Below are 20,636 nucleotides of genomic sequence, written 5' to 3'. Positions count from 1 at the left end.
TTTTTAAAAGCGGTTATTGCATTGTTAAGAAATACGCTCAATAAACAATGATTTAAGTCAGTGGAGTTATCAGTCAACTATCTTAATTCACCATTTTATCTTTTAACAATTGTCCTTCCTATAAAAGATGGACGAAAGATACCAGAGGGACAGTCAAACTCATAAATCGAAAATAAACTGACAATACCATGGCTAAAAATGAAAAAGACAAACAGACAAACAATAGTACACATGACACAACATAGCAGGCATGGGGTAATCGTAATCAGTAATCGTAATCAGCTGTAATCGATTACATTTTGCAGTGTAATCCTATGTAATCAGTAATCATGCCATTTCTGATTACAAGAAATCATAATGTAATCGATTACATTGCAAAAAACAGGTGTAATCATGATAACTTTTAGATTACTTTAAGATTACATTCATATGATTACTTGCTGATTACAAATCTTGTATATGTATGAAAATAGTTTTTGATAGACAAGATGAAAATAAGAAAATGTAAAGCTTGAATGAAAATCATAAAACTAGTATTTACAACGATGGGACTTTGTTTAATGTGATAAATTGTATCATCTAAGTATATATTGTTAATGTCTGTGTCATTTTGGTCTCTTGTGGTCAGTTGTCTTATTGGCAATCATCTCACATCTTCTTTTTTATATATAAAAAATTTGTATAACCAAATGTTTTATTTTGTTAACAGTTAACTAAAGGAAATTGCCTCTCCAATATTTTGTTGTGAGATTGAGCTCTTAATTATGATACAAGAATATGCCTTGAAAGCTTTTTTTTCCTTGTTTGAAAACTTCTGATATTAACTCCAATTTCATATAAGTTTATCCAATATTTTACATAACTGTTAAACTACATTGAAATTCAAATGCAGAAAACATTTAGTTCCAATTTGACTTTGATGGTTGACATAAATACATGTATTTGAGCCCACTTTATTCAAAATGGAAGTTAAACCCAGATTTCATTTATTGACAAATTGAATAAACTTTGTTTTGCATAAATTCGTGTATAATATGTGCTTTCTAGTTTTTTATTCTTTATTAACTTTAAGCCTTATGGGGGTCCCTTATGGCTCATCAGTATAAACAAGTACATGTACAGTATATACATATGGCATAATATTACAAACAAAAGGTGACGTCAGAAGTTTCATGAATACAAAATACCTTTTATTACAATAAATTGTTTTTAATTTAAAGAGAAATGTATATACTTTCCTAAGTTAAAACGCTGTTTTGTGCTTTCACCTGACAATAATTCTAGTAATTATTGATTAGATCAAGTATTATGGTGACTTGAATAAAACCGGTATCACTCAGATTACAATTCTACCTTGACAGGTAAGTTTGTATTTAGCCTATAAAATACTTATTTAGCCTTGAGAATTGAAAGGTCAGTTTATCCCATTCATACAATAGAAGTTTACCTATAAGGGTCAGAATGGGGTTTACAGAATAGAGAATAAATGTAATAGCAACAAAAAAATAGAGAATAGAGAAAATGAACAACAAAATAAAGAATAGAGAATAATGCGGTGCAAAAGTATAAAGAATAAATGTGCAAAATAAAAAGGAAACTTAGGTAACTGTAATGCAATACCGATAATAAAATGATCAATGTGCATAATTGATAAATAATCTTGTAACAGAAAGACTATATAGTAAAATCATTTTCATGAGAATTTGCTTTACAGAATGAGAGTTATTTTTAAGGCTATTAGAAGAAAAATGCCCTAAAAATTTAAAGAATACAGATATTAAAAAACCCATGCAGGTCCTCATGTCATTTACATTGTCAAAATATAGGACACATCTAGTCAAACTGGTTTTAAACTAGACATCTAGTCAAACTGGTTTGGTATAACTGACTGTTTCTTGCCCTAGATGTCTATTTCACAGTGACCTTATGTGTTTGTGCTAAGAGTACATTGTACTGTCAAATTCATTGATTTTCTGTTGGGACATGACCTACATTGTAAACATGCAAAATAGTGGCTTGAGATTTCAACTGATATAAGTATAATAAATTAAAATTTGGAATATTATATCCTGGTTGATGATGTTTTTTTTTGGGACCAAGATGTTTTCTTCATTCTTGTTCACATTATGATTATTTTAACCTTCAACATTGTTCAATGCACATTTAAAGATAGAAAAAATTTCAGCTCTCATTTAAAATATTTTGCAACTTAATAATAATCTGTCAGATTTGGTGTAAACAAAAAACAGGACCCTGCAAGCATAGTCTATTTCTATAACAGTCAAGCAGATAGTTTTTTTTTATATCTGAAAAAAGACTACCATGTAAAGAAATATGCAATTAAAAGGCCTAAAATAACCCCTAACTTCAACATTAACAGATTTTTAACAATTAAATCAAGATGCACAAAGTTTTAAGTATTGGTCAGAATATAGGGTTCTTTTGTACTTTAACAATATCACAATAACAATAAAGTGACCTTAATTTTGGACAAGGTAAATGGCATGAAGCCAAATTTATCAACTCTATTGTATGAATGGGAAACTGACCTTTCAATTCTCAAGGCTAAATAAGTATTTTATAGGCTAAATACAAACTTACCTGTCAAGGTAGAATTGTAATCTGAGTGATACCGGTGTTTTTCAAGTCACCATAAATATTTTCAAACAAAAAATGACAATCAACCACTTTTAACTTTATTGAAATTGTTATATGACAATAAAATTTTAATACCCAAGCTCACCTATTGATTGTTAAAAAAAAATTTAAGAAGGGATTAACACCTGTAAAAACATTAATGGATGTGCCAATTATGTCCCAACAGACAATAAAACCATACTTAATTAATTTTTCCTTATTTCTTCAGTTTTTTTGTTAATTAGGCTCTTGGTTAAAATTTGTAGAGTAAAATAAAGTTATATCTTTAACATGGAGAAAGGACACTTGTCTATAGGTATTTTATCAAATTACACATGTTACACTGTACTTGTCTATAAATTCTTTTAAATAAGATGAATAAATTAAGGCTTTTCAAAAAATCACCAAAAGTAGCTTTTTTGTGAGGATATAAAGTTATAAAAAAAACTTTGATATTGCAATATACAATGTAATCATATTAAGTAATCTAAAGTAATCATGATTACTTCAAAGAAAAATAATCTAATGTAATGGATTACATATGAAATAGGGTGTAATTGAATTTGTAATGTAATCGATTACATTTTATTAGCAAAGTAATTGTAATTCAATCGATTACATTTTTTAAAGTAATCGACCCCATCCCTGCAACCTAGATAACAAAAGAATAAGCAACACGAACCCCACCAAGTACTATAGGTATTACATTTTCCCAGCATTAGGTTGGCCTTTTGTGTACCCAAGACAGGTGAAGGAAGTCAAATTAGGAACGCTGTGATTGGATGTAAGGGTACAATACATTTTTTGATTTATCTATGAATAACTGCAGTGTGTAAATTTATAATATAAATTTTAAAACTATTGAAATATTTTCTGGAGAATTATTCGAAACTTTTGACATTTTACTTCTAGCCAAACTTTTAGGAAGTATGTGACAGCTTTTCCCCTATTTTTGAAATATTTCATAGCAAATAAATGCAGATTTTTGTCATGGGTACAACTAAAAGAAATTATATTTTACCATTTTATTTACCGAATATTCGATTTAAGGGAGATTCTGATTACATACATATCCACATTATACATGTTATATGACACAAAACAGTTAGCTTAATATTGCAAGAAAGCAATGAAAAGTGGATGGTAAAATTTATGAGTGCTAATTTAAAACATTTCCTAACTGTTTATTGCTACCATATACATGTAGCTATTCCGCATAACACTAAAGTATGTAACTTAACTTTGACAACATGTCAGAACTCTTTTATCAAAAGTAAGTCCAAACTTACTATAACCTGGTATACACACAAGACAAGGACACAAAATACCTACAAGGTCTGAATTATCGTGTTGTCTGGCCTTTTAATAACCAAACGAGTATATACCAATATGGTCAAGGTCATACACGTATGGTCAAAATACTTAAATGGTCTAAAACATCTACATATTATTTATACTGATCAATGTCACTACGTAGTCACTAATATATTCATTTTGCCATATACCAGTGGAAGATTCATTCAGTGTTAATGTTAGCATCCTCTTCACTGCAAGAGGTCATGTCGGACTCTTTACTCCCATCGGACTCATTGTCTTCTTCATTTTCTGATGACAAAAACTGCTTTTCGCATATGTGGCACTGAGCCTGTTCATATGTAGTCATATTCCTTATGCAGGAGTCTTCATGTCGCGTTAGCCTACTTTTATCAACATATTTCTTGTCACATTTTGTGCATTTCAAAAGACCGCTATGTTTATGCTTCAATGTGTGTTCTTTTAACTGCTGTTTTTCCTTATAAACACATCTGCATGATTCAACCTTGCATCTTAAAAATTGGTCTGAATGATAATTGAGCTCATGTCTACTCAATCCTGATTTGGACCTGAATGTCAATCCACAATAACTACAAATATACATCTTCGGTACAGAAACACCTGTTCTCTGCTTCCTATCTAAATACATGTGGTGATCCAAATGCTTTGAATAATACTTTTTATCTTTTGCTGAAAAATTACATCTTTTACATTTAAAAACTTTCTTCTGTACACTTTTCTTATTAATGGCTTTATTTAACGTTTTAACAATATTCTCAATATCATCATCATCGTCATCATCCTCCTCCTCATCATCATCATCATCATCATTATCATCATCACGATCATCACCAGAAATGATTTCACCACTATTTTCAGGAGCAGTATCACATGGTACTATTCTATTAGGAGTGCAGCTATCCTCATGTTCTTTTAAGTTATGCTTAGTAATAAATGATTTTGCACACTTTACACATTTGAATAAACCAGATTCTTCATACTCTAATACATGGTCCTTTAACGTGTGTTGATTTGTAAAATGTTTAAAACAACCTTTCTGTGGGCATTCAAATATTACAGTACCGGTATGAACTTTTTTTGTATGACTTTTCAAAGCAACTGAAGTTTTATACTCTTTTTTACACTTATCACAAGTATATGTTTGAGGTTCTGCACTTCTTTGCTTGTGAATTTCGTAATTATGGTGCCCTCTATGACTGTTATATTTTCTCTTATCATCTGTTGCGAAATCACATTTCGTACATCTGTAAACGTCTTTAGTCTGGCTTAATTTTTTTTTATTCTTCTGGGTGAGTATTATTGAATTCATCTCTTTTACAAATTCGTCAACATTATCAACATCACCTTCAGGCTTAGTTGTTTTATCATTTATATTTATTCCTTCTATCTTACTAGGTACTTGTGCTTCACTGTAGGTGACTGCATCGTTATAATCATGCTCTTGGTCATGTTGTTCTAAGTGTACAGATTTCCAATATTTGAAGCCTTTAACTTTACCATGTAATTTTCTCACATGGTCAGCAAGATCTTTTTGGCCTTTATACACTTTATTACAAATATCACATCTGAACATTACTCTTTTGATACAATAATCCTCGTGTCTTTCTAATGCACCCTTAAGAACAAATACCTTTGCACATTTTCTACACTTCAGAACACCTTGACAATTGTGCCATACCATATGCTTTTGTAAGGCAGATTCTTCCACAAAACGTGTTTTACATCCTGTCAGCAAACATCTCAATATAGGCTTATTTGAATGCGCTATTTTTTTATGATGAATCAAACCACATTTAGTTTTGTATTCATTTCTACACTCATCACATGAATATTTTGGAGGTTTACATAGTTTAGATATTCTATTTTTTCTTTCGATATAAGTGTGACGTTTTCTGTGTCTCTCATGTTCCTTCTTATCACATGTTGAAAATTCACACTTTTTACAATGCCACATCTTTTCTTGAATGGTCTCACCTGTTTCTGTCTTTCCTTTATCTGATTGGCTCTTATATCTAAGCTTTCTGTCAGAAATTACATTTTTTTCACATCCATCAATGTCTACCTTATCTTGTAACCATGGTAATGGTTCACTATCAGCTTCTTCTGGAAGTGGTGATCCTTCTTCACAAGTCTTCTTTAAACATTCCTCTTCCAAAGCAACACTATCCTATAATCAGATTGAAATTCTTTGTTTTTCATTCAGAATTTCAAATGCACTTTATTATTTAAATCTACATGTATACATGTTATACAATTTAGACTACATGTATATCTTAAATTATTACATATATTACAACATACAAATTTTATCATGTTCTTACACATTTTTGTAAACATGTGTATCTATTTACATTTTTAAACAATGTTAAATACATGTACAAACAAAAATCTTCCACAAAATGACCATTTTAAACAATTCTAGCATGAAATACCATAGGCAGATTGATGAAGACAAGTCTAGCGCATACAAACTCATTACTGGACATGATTATTTAAGATTATAAAACATGTAATTTTTTTTTTCAAATTCAGATGTTTCACTTATGGGTCAACATGTTCAAGTGTCCCAAGATAATAAATATTCTGCCATTTCTCTTGTAACAACAGCACTAAGACAATTGTTAGAGGGCTATTAGAAAATATATGATGCCTAAGTGTGACAAACACAGAGTTGGCAAAGTATTACCCGCCCAGGAAAACCCAGGTGGGAAAACCCGGGTTTTCCCGGGCTGGGCAATACTCCCTAAAACAGGTATTACTGGGTAATATGATTTTTTAAGCTTATTTCAACACAAAAGAGTCAGACTTTTGGTAGTTTCATAGTGTTATAGCTAAATATATACATTTTATACAGATAACCATTGGGAGTCATTGCTAAAATTTTCTTTTATTCTCTTCTCCACTATGTAGGCAAAATACAAAATTTGCACATTTTAGGATACCTTATTTTAAAATTTCCTAGCTTTGTTTCAATAATTCATACTTTGCAAAAAAAATACATTTTATTGCAGTGTGGTAAATTCAAATAGAAATACAATCACATTTACTAAATAAACACCCTACAGGGTCATGTCATTAACACTTATACATGTTCATGATGTTAGGCCAACATTAAAAATATCTTTGTTTCCCCTCACCCGACTGACAAATGACTGAGGTTGTTAGGGTATGGGTAGGTAGGTAGGCAAATTATTTTATTTTATTCCTTGATATGGTTTTCTATATTGAATTTGTATAAAATTCAACAGGTAAGGCTCAAGTCAAGAAAAGTGGGGTATTCCCGGTATTCTAATTCAGTGTACACCCCAGTTTTCTGGTGTTAAAAAAAACCAGTAAACAGGGATCTCCTTATTTTCCTATTCATTTAATGTAATGAAATCTACAAAAGCACACATTCTACTTGTGATAACAATGCTTAATGATAGCAAGTGTTTTTTTAGTTAAAAAAAATCTAGCTTATTTCAAGTCTAATTTGATGCATAACTCACAACAAAACAATTCCTTTGTTCACCAATTCATACCTTGATCATCAATTATGAGATGACAAAAAGATACATGTATCATATGTTAATCACTTGGGAATTAAAATTCAATGAATAAACATTTTAAATAGAAGTGAACATAATTTAGTTATGTTCAGTTACACCTGGATCATGCAGCTTGGTCAATTGATTCCTAAACAAAGATTTGTATGTTTTTTTCGAGTTCTAGAAGAAACAAGGCTTCACTTTATATTCATGTTTTGTATTTCCTAAAATACTTTTAATAAGTATTTACGAATTCTACTGATGCAGTTATAACGTTAAAACGTGCCCTTTTGTAATTTTCATGCCATAAATTGAAAAAGGAAATCACATTTAAACTGGTTTTTTTTACACCAGAAAACAGGGACGTTCCCAGAAAGCAGGGAATACATGTACCCCACATTTCCTGACTTGGTGCCCAACCTGTTCAAAGACAAAGTAGATAGATTTTAAAGCATGATTCAGACCATTTTTACTCAAAGTCTTAAAAGATTTTATCCTTTAAACAGGAACAGAGGTTAGGCACAAAGCAAATCAAGATGCACTCAGCGGGTTGAAAGATGCTTCAGGTTTATTTCATTTTTAAAAAAGATCACCCTTGCACACAAACAAATCGTGTGGCAGAGCATTTTCTTTGTTTCCTTGATTCTGAATCATGTAGACGCTTCTTTGCAAAAATACCTTGATTAAAAGCACTCGTTGACTTAAGCATCAGAAAGGTATCACCAAAAACCAACGCTCGTTGACTACAGCATCGGAAAGATAACACCAATAACCAACATAGCAAAAAAAAAAAAAAATAGTGGACAAGAATGGCCAATAAAAATTTTTGGGTCGTGGTGATTTTACCAGGTCGGTCGTGTGAGGGGAAACAAACAATATTTAATTTTTGGCCTTATAGAAATGAAAAGGCTGATAATTGTTATATAAACATACCCGTGTTCTAATCTGAATAATTCAGGCCATTCATTAGGAGGCGGTACCCGGTACTTTTACCCTCCTATGCTATTGACAAGTACCGCCTAAATGTAGTAATTTTTATAAAAGATATTCATGGAATAAATTGAAAAGTACCACCTAGAAAGTGGAAAGTACCAGTCAACATGAAAGATAATGAAACCCCTGATAATTACTAACTAATCATGCTAATTAGCTTTCTTCATTTAAAAAAAATCCCTTTTTATGAAGGAAAAAAAGGCAGGTATCAGTTGAATTTTCTGCCTTTTTTTCCTTCATATAATGGTGTTTTATTTTAAATACGTAAATTTCACCAATTTTTAGTGTATTTTTTAATATTATATAACAAAAGTTTTTATATCTCTTTGCAAAACCTTAAACTTTATATAAAAATTACAAGAAATCAAACATATATGATCTCATTACATCCTCAGAAAATTCCACACCAATTGCTTCAGTCAATTTTAAGCTTTCTTCATTTAAAAAATACAAACATATGTTTTTGATGCTTTCGTTAACCTCCTGACATATTTTTCAGTTACTATAAGCAGTCAGGGGACTTACTTAAATAAGTGATTTTCTAAATCACTGATTCAAGTAACATTATTTCCATAAAGGTTGGAAGTTAGAGTTGTCTTTCTTTAATAATCACCTATTTAAGTAGTACAAATTAATCACTAGAAGAAGTGATTTAATTTTATTGTAGCTTTAAATATAGAATACTAATGATCCAGGGACTAATTATGTTTCTAAACTTATCAGAACCAACATCTGTGTTGTCTAGGATGACCAGGTCATTTCAGGTGATGACCTTGTACTGAATCTAGGATAATGACATAAAAATCACTTGTTTAAGTATCAGACCTCAATTTCCTTTCCAAAAATCACTTCTTTAAGTATCATTCTTTTAATAACCCCCACTAATTTCAACAGCCCCGAACAGTTAAATTTTTATCGCGGAACAGTAGAATTTTATTACATAATTTGAAAGATGAAACCTTGAACTTCACAGGAAAAATACTCCCACTGCTGGAAAAAATCTTTTAAGAAAATATCAGTTCATTATGTTAAGACATTATTATAGCATTTTTTCAACTAAAATAGAATTTTCAACTAAATGATAGCATCAAAGGCATAAACCTTGCTACTTAAAAGAAGCAAGAAGTTCATTTTTTTTAAATTTTACTAATTAAAATACATTATTTAAACCTATGTGTTTAAAATTTTTAAAAAAATACAAAATCCCAATTTGTGACAAAACCTCAAATTTGCTACTCAAATAAGTGATTTAAAATTAAAATCACTTATTTGAGTAAGTCCCCTGACTGATAAGGCTGTTTAAATAAAGAATGTTAGAAAATCAGTAGTGACATCAATTCTAAATTTACAATCTCATAAAAAAATAATGAAAACAGTGAAAGACATTTTTGGACATAATTTTTTATTCATAGCACATACAGCTACCATCTTTGGTAGTCATGGTATTAAGAACTAACTTATCATAATACATTATCTGACATAAAAATATCACATATAGTATCACACAAGAGACTGCCAACGGTTCAAAGAAGAAGGCATCATTTATTTAAATAGCCCAACATGTCTTATATAATATACATGTTTATTGGTCTAAACAAAGTTTAGGAAAGATTGACTAGTCCCAATAAAATGATACTAGTCCAGGGCATGGGACTTGTGGGTGACAGTCATTACAATGCAGACTGTTTAACTTTACACTAAGCAATGCAGAGACATTAAGGTGTCAGGGAGAGCATTTAATTTCATCTTTTACCATGTTAAGGATGTTCGCTGTTCAGTTTTAAAATAAATAACTTTTCATAAAACTAGTATGTATTGATAGGGAATAAACTGAGGAATCAAAAAAGCCAAAAAAATATAGCGGTCAATGTGCTCGTTTTTGAGATATTAGCCATTGGAGTTTTGGCGGGAAAATGTTCTCTCTTGATTTTTCCTAGCTTTATCATTGACCAGTTAAAGTTCTCAAATACTATTAAAAAATAAATAAAATTTTATAAGACTTTTACAAATGACTTATAATTATACATGTAAAAGATTTATGAAAAGAAAAATGGGGGTTCATGGGGAAATTTTTTTAATGCATTCAAATGGATAAAACCAGAGGATTCTGAAAATCTGACAAAAATTCCAAAACATGACAAGCAGACATCCTTAACTAATCATGCTAATTCAGAACATGAAAAGACCTATATTAATTAATTGATGAACAGATATATACTGGTAAATGTTACATAGATTACATGTGGATAAATTATGTATGAATTAATTTAATTGCATATCAGATGAAAACTTCCAATAACCATGGCAACTTTTATTTATTTTTTGTTTTTAGATTCCCTTCTGTAGAATTATCTTACAATACATCATGTACATTCAGTGTATTTATTTCCTGTGAACATGATGATAGACCAAACTGATAACTTATTTTATTGCAAGAATCTGCTGGTAAACTTAAATAGAGACCCATTCGCTTTAACTAAAGTTATTATTGGGAAACCATATGTGTCTTCAGACAACGACATGAATGACATGAGAGCATTGTAAGAACACAGTTTTTTGTGGTCATATTGAAATTGTATATGAAGAAGTTTATCATTACTAGTACCTTTTTGCTGTCTCCTCCACCATCTTCACTGTTGTCACTTTGTGTTTGGTCTGACTTAGTTCCCATCTCTTGGTCATCATTGGTTTCTCCACTAAATAAAACCATACATTCTGTACAAACTGGTTTGCCTGGATCTGTTACATTTTCCCCTTTATTGACAAATTCTTTTGTACATAGAGAACATAAACTGGATTTAGTTTGATCTAGATAAGAAGAAGCAGATTTAGATGGCTGGGCTTCATCTATTCCAGACAACTGTTTTGCAATGGTCAATATCTCAGCCATATTAGATGATGTGGCATTGTCTTTTGCTTGTGAAGGGTTTTCATTATGGAAAATTTTTCTTCTTTTGTTGCTTCTGGTTTCTCTTCCTGTGGCCATGGTGGGTGGATCCAAAGATTTGTTGGTCTCCCTTTCTCCTTCTGAATCTTGATTTCTTTCAACTGTATCACCACCAACTTTTACATCACTGATGTCATTGTTGAGATACTCTACATTATCAACAGTGTTTGTACTGTCAACTAAGTTGTCATCTGGTCCATGATTGACAGATGCCACCAGTGCTGTGATCCCATCCTGGGATTCTATTATTTCCTCTTCAACTTGAACAGCACAAAATTGGTTTACGCTTTCCACCTCATAAATAATTTGGTCCTGCTGAATAAAATTTTCAGCAGCAGATTTTATATTGTCAAGCTCTATCGTCTCACACAAATGTCTAAAATCTACTTCATTCTCTTGAGAAATATTTAACTGTCCAGTATATAGGGTCTGCACCAAACGGCAAACTGTTTTTAATGAATAATTCTTAAGACTGACATAAACTCTTTCACCTTGACTTTCACACATCAATTGATTCCTTAAATATGGACTTCTACATGCCATAAGAACAAGTTTATGAACAAATATGACGCCATCTTTACATTCGAGGCCTGCATCACAGAATGTCCCATCCTGCTGTAGTTCATACATACATTTCGTCAGGTCCTCTGCATGACTAGGAATGGAATAGCTGCCTTCCATGTTTCAGCACCTATTTAAAAATACATTAATAATCATGTTAATCTGTAGTATGTAACATGTTATATTATTCTATACAATTTAAACAGAAAACATCATTCAGAATTTCAGACTATACTCATGATACTAGTTAACTAACAATTTGGTCAAACCAATTTTCAATTTGCTTTTGACTTATTTCTGTATCATTTTTATAACTAATGGAAATTATTACATGTATTATGTATTATAATTTATATGGCATGAATAGACAAGAGTTCAAAGTGTTTTAAGGATGATGTACAAATTGTACCTTTGTGTTGAATCAATGTTAAATATATATATATATATATGGAAATTTTATAGTAAATTCTCATTATTTCCCATTGTACTCTCATATTTGGCAATTTGGTACTTGATTGACAGTCAGGGGTACTACTTGTACAAGTAATTTTTATTTACTTGAAGAAGTAAAAAATATATAATATAAAAATAAATTAAATATTTATAAGTATATTTGTAGGATATTTATACAAGTGAATTTTATTTACTTCTATACATGCAAAGGTAAAAAAATTAACTAAGTTATCATGGTTATGTCCCTTAGACTTTCAGATTTTTTTACTTGTATGTTAAAAATTCATCTTATCATCATTTCTAAAATTCTCAGGATTTCGTTGCTCTAATAGAATTTTTATTTGTCTGCCCATTGCAGATGTCTTTACTAATCATTTTTAAGTGTAATTTCATGGACAATGAAAATCCCATTTGTCTGTTATCTTTAGAACACTGGTTATTTACAAGCCCCAAAGGAGCAACTTTTGAAGGCTTTCGGCAAATACTTCATTTTGTACTTTTAAGATCTTTGGGCAATCAGTTTCTTTGTTGAATTAATGAGATGAAACATTGTACTCTAATCGAAAAATTATGAGCTAACCTGGGAAAAATCATTAAAGGCATGATTTTACATCTCAAAACTTGAGAATTTTGGTGGGATTGTAAATTGCTTTTACTAGAATAAGTAAATTTTGCGAAAACTAAGGGGAGATTATTCAAACATTATAATTTATTTACATGTATGTATGTATATTTTTATTTACTTCTTCAAGTAAATAAAAATAACTTGTATAAGTAGTACCCCTGATTGATAGATAGAGGATTATTGCATGCAGTGCTAGCAATGATTTCCTTAAACAAGTGTATTAATTTAGTTATTGCTGAAAACAAATATAAATATATTTTAGGGTGCACTCAACGTTAGCGAATCAGCACGAGGTTTTTTGGAACTTAAAGATTGTTTAGAACTTTTTGTGTAAATAAACACTACCACATCATTGAAAAGTAAGTGAGTAATCTATGTTTGAAATTTTATAACAAAAATCTCTGTATTAAAGGCTGTGGATTTTATATAAAAATCTTGGTTTTGTTTTGTCACAAAGTCCACTTTTTCTATTAAATGCAATAAAACAGAAAATAATAATGCTTTGCACAAAGTTTCCCTTGGTCATGTTGGTATATATGTACAAAATGGCCTTCTAGTTGCATATCAGAAAGATGAAATAGTTTTTGGATTTTGATGTGCATTTTTTCCCTTCATGCAGAATGTGTAAAAATTAACAAAGTTGGTATACACTTTGAGATGCTCCTTCTCAGGTAAAAACAGGTTTGTATTGTCATGATTGTATTGATTGTTCTTGATTGGCATGGACAACAGATATATACATTGTAGATCTACACATCTACATGTATTGGTCATTTTGGTTAGTTAAAGGTTGAGCCTGAGTGGACAGTATCAAATGTTATTCAGGTGTTTGTTTATTTTTACAGCTTCTGCAGGAAGGGAAAATAATGCCCATCAAAATCCAAAAGCTGTATCATCATTCTGCTATGCATAATGCATTTTTAACTTTTATATATCTAGTGGACATGGTGGATGTCAGTCCTTAAAACTTTTCAAACTGCACAGGTAAGTCTGTATACAGGCTAGTTTTTGAGGTGAAAATCCTGCCATATTTGTCCATTTAATATGAAAAATTTAGCATGATTTGCTGTTGATGGTAGGGATCCCATATAGCACTGGCATACTCGAGGACAGGCCTCACTAAAGTTGTGTAGGCTTGGCTTTTAACTTCCTGAGGACAACTCCTGAGGTTCCTACGTAGGAATCCAACAGATCTGGAAGCTTTTGATGTGGTCTGGTTTATATGTTCTCGCCTTGCTAATGATGCTAATGTATAACCCAAGGTATTTTCCACCTGGGACGCTTTCAAGACTTGCAAAGCATGTGTTGTCCTCAGCATAATAAAGTATTTGTTGAGACGACGAAAATTAATGTTGTCACATTCCCTCCGTTTTAATATTCCAAGACGTATATATAAAACAGTAAGTTAACAGAATCAACGTGATAACTAAGCAACAAAGTTTTATTTAACATGTTTAAGTTCTATAACTAAAATAATTGTGACAGTGTAGTTGTGTTTTTTTAAAACTATTTCTTTGATAATTGAGGTTCAAAAACATCCCCAACTCACTTTCCAATGAAGTATGTGGAAGTGTAACAGCCACTGTGTTTCGTCAGTTACTTTGTTCCAGCGGAACTTTTCAACTAGTTATTTCATTCCGATGGAACTTTCCAACTAGTTGTTTTATTCTGAATGAAGTCGAAAAGTTCTGGAAAAAGGAGCTAGAACAATGTACATGATGTAGCTAAATGAATAGTTCTGGCTGAACAGAGCAACTAGTTAGCAAAATTTAAGTTGTATTTCATAGCTCAAATAAAACGGAATACAAATTTATCGGACGCTGGACTTTTTCTGCAGCGTTTTGTTAAAAAATAAACAATGAAACACAACAACATTAATAGATGACGTCACCATTAACGCGTCATGAACCCCATATGAAAATTACTAACCCCATACAGTCTCATAGGGGGTCACCACGTGACGGCATTTAACCAATCACAACGTGATAATTCATCTGTGGTCCGATAAGTTGCATTATCATGCAAATTTAGTATTCATATAGTACTCTCAAGAGATGGAAGAATACCCCCTCCTCATGTGGATACTTTTAAAAATATCAATTTCAGATTAATGTATAACAATAACTGAGGCCCGTAGCAAGGAACTTCCAAGGGGGGGGGGGGGGTTATATGGACTCACAAACTGGACTTTAACAGTCACAATTCGAACAGAACGTTGACTTTAACAGTGCTTATTTGTTTTCAAGGAGGTTTGTCCGCCAAACCCCCCCCTGGCTACGGGTATGAATAAATTATAACTTATATTCTGTTTTTTTACTTTGCATCAATTCTCCATATGGAACTTTGTGACTGGTTGATAAGTTCTGTTGGAACTTTTGGGCTAGTTTGTTGGTTCTGGTTATGACTAATTTGTCAAAGAGGAACTTTGTGACTAGTTGATAAGTTAATTTTGACTTTTGTAATCAGTATCTTGGTTTCCCTTTGAACAATATTGAAAGGTTCAATTATAATATGTTGCCCTTTTACTTTGCGTCAATTCTCCAAATGGATCTTTGTGACTGGTTGATAAGTTCTGTTGGAACTTTTAGGTTAGTTTGTTAGTTCCGCATGTTCCGTTTTTGACTACCGGTAATTTGGCAAAAAGGAACTTTTTAACTAGTTGATATGTTCCGTTGGAACTTTTCAACTAGTCACTTTGTTCCGGTGGAACTTTTAAACCAGAGGAAGAACAAAGTAACTAGGTAATAAGTTCCTCTGGAACTTTTCCGCTAGTTAGTTCTTTCCGCCCGGAACTTTCCAACGTCGGAACAAAAGAGCATTTACATAAGTTGGTTATTTCATCATGGCTCGGCCAAGAAAACAGTCTAGGTAAGATTTTTCCTATAAATGAAAGATAGAAATACTGGTTCAAGCGAAAGCTTAGTTTATTAATTTGTACTTTTATTCAATATCTCTGTGTCGATATATTTTTCTCACTTGCATGACTAATAACCTATAAATTTTGCCAAGGCATGAGGTTGGTGCAACGATAACTGTTCAAATGAGAAAATTTCAGGGATTGAATGTTCTGCTCTCCCTTGACAGTCACAAGTATGGTCTTGAGAAATGATGATAGTCCGTTGGAAGGTAACAATAACATGGCTGACCTGTGTTAAGAGAGAGCACTATCTCTTGCAATTCAAATAAAATCCTTGTAGATTTCGAAAAAGAGCATGCTAGTATGCCGCTACAAGTCAGCACTTGCACCCGTAAAGTGGAAAGGAATTGATGTAAGTTGCAACAGAGACATATTATATCTCTTGTTGTAATAACTTGTTTCCCAATCCACTATAAATAAACCTGTTTAAACTAAACGGTCAAGACCCCAACACCAAGAATATATTCGATTGACTAATAGTATGCAAAACCAGTAATCTAGCAACCATTTACGTTTCTTACTAATGTGGATGTTGGTAAATTTCTAGCCGGTAATCAGGGTGAACGAACTCGATAACATCTTGCCATGGGTCTTAGATGAAAACAAGTCAGTAGACAGTACCCCCTGCCATCATGGCCATAGTCCAAATAATTATGATGTCTGGCAAGGCTATATTTTGTTTGTTTCTGGGAAGCCTTCTGGCCTGTGTACTTATCCCCGCATATGGGGTCTTTAAACACTGTCTTTAAAATAAAACAATAAAGCAAGTTCAAAGCTAGTCCAAATATATATGACGTCTTGAAAGGCTATTCGAAGTAAGGCGTCAAAGAAAAAAATTATAATAGCCTTTCAAGATGTCATAATTATTTGGACTAGTTCAAAGCTAATATGAAAAAGATGCGGTATGATTGCCAATGAGACAACTATCCACAAAAGACCAAAAAGATACAGACATTAACAACTATAGGTCACTGTACGACCTTCAACAATGAGCAAAGCCCATACCGCATAGTCAGCTATAATAGGCCCCGATAAGACTGTAACGAAAATCGGTCATAGTTCATTTGTTTTGATGTGAAATACCAGTTGCCTTTTCCTGTTAATTGTGTTTCTATATGTTTATAAGTTTCTCCATAGTTGGAGCACCGTCTATTTGTTAAAACACCCCTAAATTTGGTATAGTCTTGATTTTCACCCTTTAAGTATAATGGACCGTTCCATATGGTAGTATATAAACCAGCTCAAGACCGTGCGAGGGCTGTATAGCCAGTCAAGGTCGTTAAACACCACCACATATTTATGAAAATTTGTCAGTCATATATGTGGACCGTTGAAGTGATTACATCAGGGATTATTTTCCAACTGGTAAGTAGAGTGAATTAAGTGATTCCAAAGGATATATAAATAGTGTTCGGATAAATTTATATGTGGATATTGCAATAGTGATTGTGATACAATGTATAAAGTGAATCTGGTTATTGTATTAATGAGAATACAAGGTGATACTTGCTGGTGTTGCAAGTTGTACTATGTTGAAGTGTGAATACTTCATAGATTTGTATTAGTGAGAATACAAGGTGTTTACTTGCTGGTGTTGCAAGTTGTTATATTGTGGAAGTGTATTAGTGAAAGTGCACAGTGTTAAACCTTACCAGTTGGATAATATTCATTGTGTGGGGAACTCAAAGGGATAGTTAGTGCGTGAGTTCAGCTGTGTTATATATATATTCCTTGTGAATTGAAACATTGTGCAAGTGTACTTGTGTCATTGTGTTATTGTGGTTAGTTGCAGACTAACAAGGTTATACTAAATATTGGTGGACGTTGTAAATAGAAGTTGTATATATGTGATTTTGTGTTTATACGTTTTGTGTAATACTTACTTGATGCATGTTGCAAAGTAATCTGTTGGTGACATGGTGTAATAAAGGGCCGTATGCATGTTGCATAATAATCTGTTAGTGACATTGTGAATTAATCGGTCTGATACATGTTGCATAGTGATTGCATAGTGACATTGTGCAAATATATTTTGTTATGATACAGTGTGTTTATATATTGTGAATGAGAAACTTCGCCTTGAATTTTGATTTATGTGCATTGTGCTGTGTACAAAAATGTATATATTTTTCGTTGTAGATCCTTTTATGGATGTGTTGATTGTTTGAATAGGACAACTGGTTGTGGTGAAAAATTGAGTTGAACACTTGAAATCCTGATTTTTTCAGATACAGATCCATTGATCGCCCGGTTACACGTTACAAGACAAATGTAAAACAATTCAAACGAGAAAACTAACGGCCTTATTTATGAAAAAAATGAACGAAAAACAAATATGTAACACATAAACAAACAACAACCACTGAATTACAGGCTCCTGACTTGGGACAGGCACATACATAAATAATGTGGCGGGGTTAAACATGTAAGCGGGATCCCCTCCCTCCCCCTAACCTGGGACAGTGGTATAATATGGGGACGGAGTCCCCAATTACGGTAGAAAAATCAATAAAAAAAAAAAATTAAAAAAAATCGGGGAAAATTTCCCGAATTTTTCATTCTACTAATGAACTCAAAATTGTTAACTTTTTTTTTCAGATCTAGTTCCTGTTCCGGTTTTCCCCGCATTTGCGCAGAAATCTATCATGTTTGCATGAGACTTTGAAAAAAATATATATTTATCAGTCTAGTAAAATATAAGATTGGAACTCAATACAGTTTCATTTTTAATAATTGTTTGATTTGAAAAAAAAACGTTACCTGATGGAAGCGGTTCTTTTGTTTACATTGAATATGACGTCATAACTTAAAGAACGTCACAGCTAAATCCCTAACAACAGAACCAAAATCGGGAACGTTATGGTATTTCCGTATCCTTTATTAACATGTTTGAAGTAAAAAAATAATACATACAGACTTCGTCCCCATTCACAGGTTATGCCTGCCTCATATTAGCACAACATAAGAACGAACTATAAAAATCAGTTGAAAAAGGCTTAACTTCTTCTTCTTCTTTTAGTTTCCGCACTCCATCATAATATTGATGACTATGTGCCGTGCATGCGTGGGTAAAATTTACAATTTTATATTTACATCAACAACAAAAATTTAATAAAGAAATAATAACTTGTTTTTGGTTTTCACTGTACATATAAGATAAAACTATTTACAAGGTGTTACATTACATGGTGTAGTATTGGTTGAGAACAGATATAGGAATCTGTTCTCTGAATGTTTCAACTGTGGTGCATTGGACAGCAGTAACTGGTAAAAGGTTCCATTGGACGATTGTCCTAGGATAGAATGAAAATTTATATGAGTCTTTTTTTGCCTGTATGTGCCTGAATGAGTGACTATGAGTGTATTGTCTTGTTTGACTGTCTGATGGTATTAACAAGTTCGTAGGGTATATTGCTACTTGGTGGTGTATAATTTTGAAGAAAAATATAAGCCTTGTTCTTATTCTTCTAATTTCAAGTGTTGGCCAGTTAAGATGGTTAAGCATGTTTGTCACAGAGCTGGTGTTATGATATCGATTACATATATATCTGGCTGCGCGTCTTTGGACCATTTCTATTTGTGATTTTTGGGATTTTGTATGTGGGTCCCAGATGCAGCTACCATACTCTAGCTTTAACTGACTGCGAGCTGACTTTAAGGTTTCTTTTGATAAAATTTAGTTGTTTAGTTGCATTATGCAACTAAACAACTAAATTATTTTGCTGTGATGTTATTTATGTGTTTGTTAAATTTTAAATCAGTTTGTATGGTTAAGCCAAGATATTTGGTAGATGTTTCTTGTTGCAAAGTGTGCCCATGTAAGATGTAGTCATATGGGAGAGGTGTTTTCTTTGTTGTTACTTGGAGGACTGAACACTTGTCCGGATGGAAGGACATGAGCCAGTCCTCTTCCCACTTTGCTGCTGCTGTTAGGTCTTCTTGTAATTTTTCTGAGTCATTTTCATTTTTGGTGAACAAAAATATGCTTTTCTATACTAACCCTTTACTATAGAGTTTTAGCATGTATAGACTGTCAAAACGATAGTTCATAAATTGTGTTCATGTGTTGGTCAGACATGACGCTACCTCGATTTTTTGGTCTTTTGCTTTCATCTTAATTTTCCGGTGTACAGACGTCGTCACTTAAGAAGTCTGTATCTTCATAGAATCAATTAGACGTACAAAAAGACCCAAAAAGAAAACAGCATAACAGAAGAACAACGGACTTTAATTAATTTTATTCATTACAATTTTAAACATATTTTATTTAAAAAAACTGTGTAAATGACATATTCATAGAAATCTTATCAGATGTATTTACTCATATTCACAATTGCAACAAAGTTGTTCTATTTGTATAAATGATCAGAATTATTGCCCCTTGTTTTGTAATACCAGAGACATATATTATACATGTACACTCATACCACATTTTCCTATATCTATATACGAAATACGTCTCCGGCAAAACGTAAGTAAATTAGCAAACCATCTTGCTACAAAGACTACCAATTTTCTGGGGTTTTTTTTTGACACAGGTATTATTATTATTTCATAAAGAGTGCGGGTACAAAGTACAATATGATTATAGACTCATTTTCAACTTGGCATAAAATAATTGAAATCAGATAGTATAAAAAT

The 20,636-nt window shown here is 32.0% G+C and overlaps 1 protein-coding gene across 3 annotated transcripts in view; it reads right to left on the bottom strand.

The window, feature by feature from the left end:
• LOC143075860 (uncharacterized) overlaps positions 1–20,112 on the bottom strand; it is a 29,949-nt gene extending 9,837 nt beyond the window's left edge. The window contains exons 1-3 of one of the 3 annotated variants that reach the window (XM_076251448.1): positions 19,996–20,112; positions 11,098–12,130; positions 3,648–6,139 (exon numbers count right to left, since the gene is read on the bottom strand). In XM_076251448.1, the coding sequence (XP_076107563.1) occupies positions 4,154–6,139; positions 11,098–12,120 (3,009 nt within the window). In that variant the 5' untranslated portion in view covers positions 12,121–12,130; positions 19,996–20,112 and the 3' untranslated portion in view covers positions 3,648–4,153. Of the gene's footprint in view, positions 1–3,647; positions 6,140–11,097; positions 12,131–19,995 lie in introns of those variants that run through there. The other 2 variants (XM_076251447.1, XR_012978436.1) reach the window with 2 other exon arrangements.
• Between the last annotated feature and the right edge of the window lie 524 nt (positions 20,113–20,636).

The sequence above is a fragment of the Mytilus galloprovincialis genome, chromosome 5, assembly GCF_965363235.1.
Source record: "Mytilus galloprovincialis chromosome 5, xbMytGall1.hap1.1, whole genome shotgun sequence".
Lineage (NCBI taxonomy): Eukaryota > Metazoa > Mollusca > Bivalvia > Mytilida > Mytilidae > Mytilus > Mytilus galloprovincialis.
This window is presented reverse-complemented; position numbering and strand designations above follow the sequence as displayed.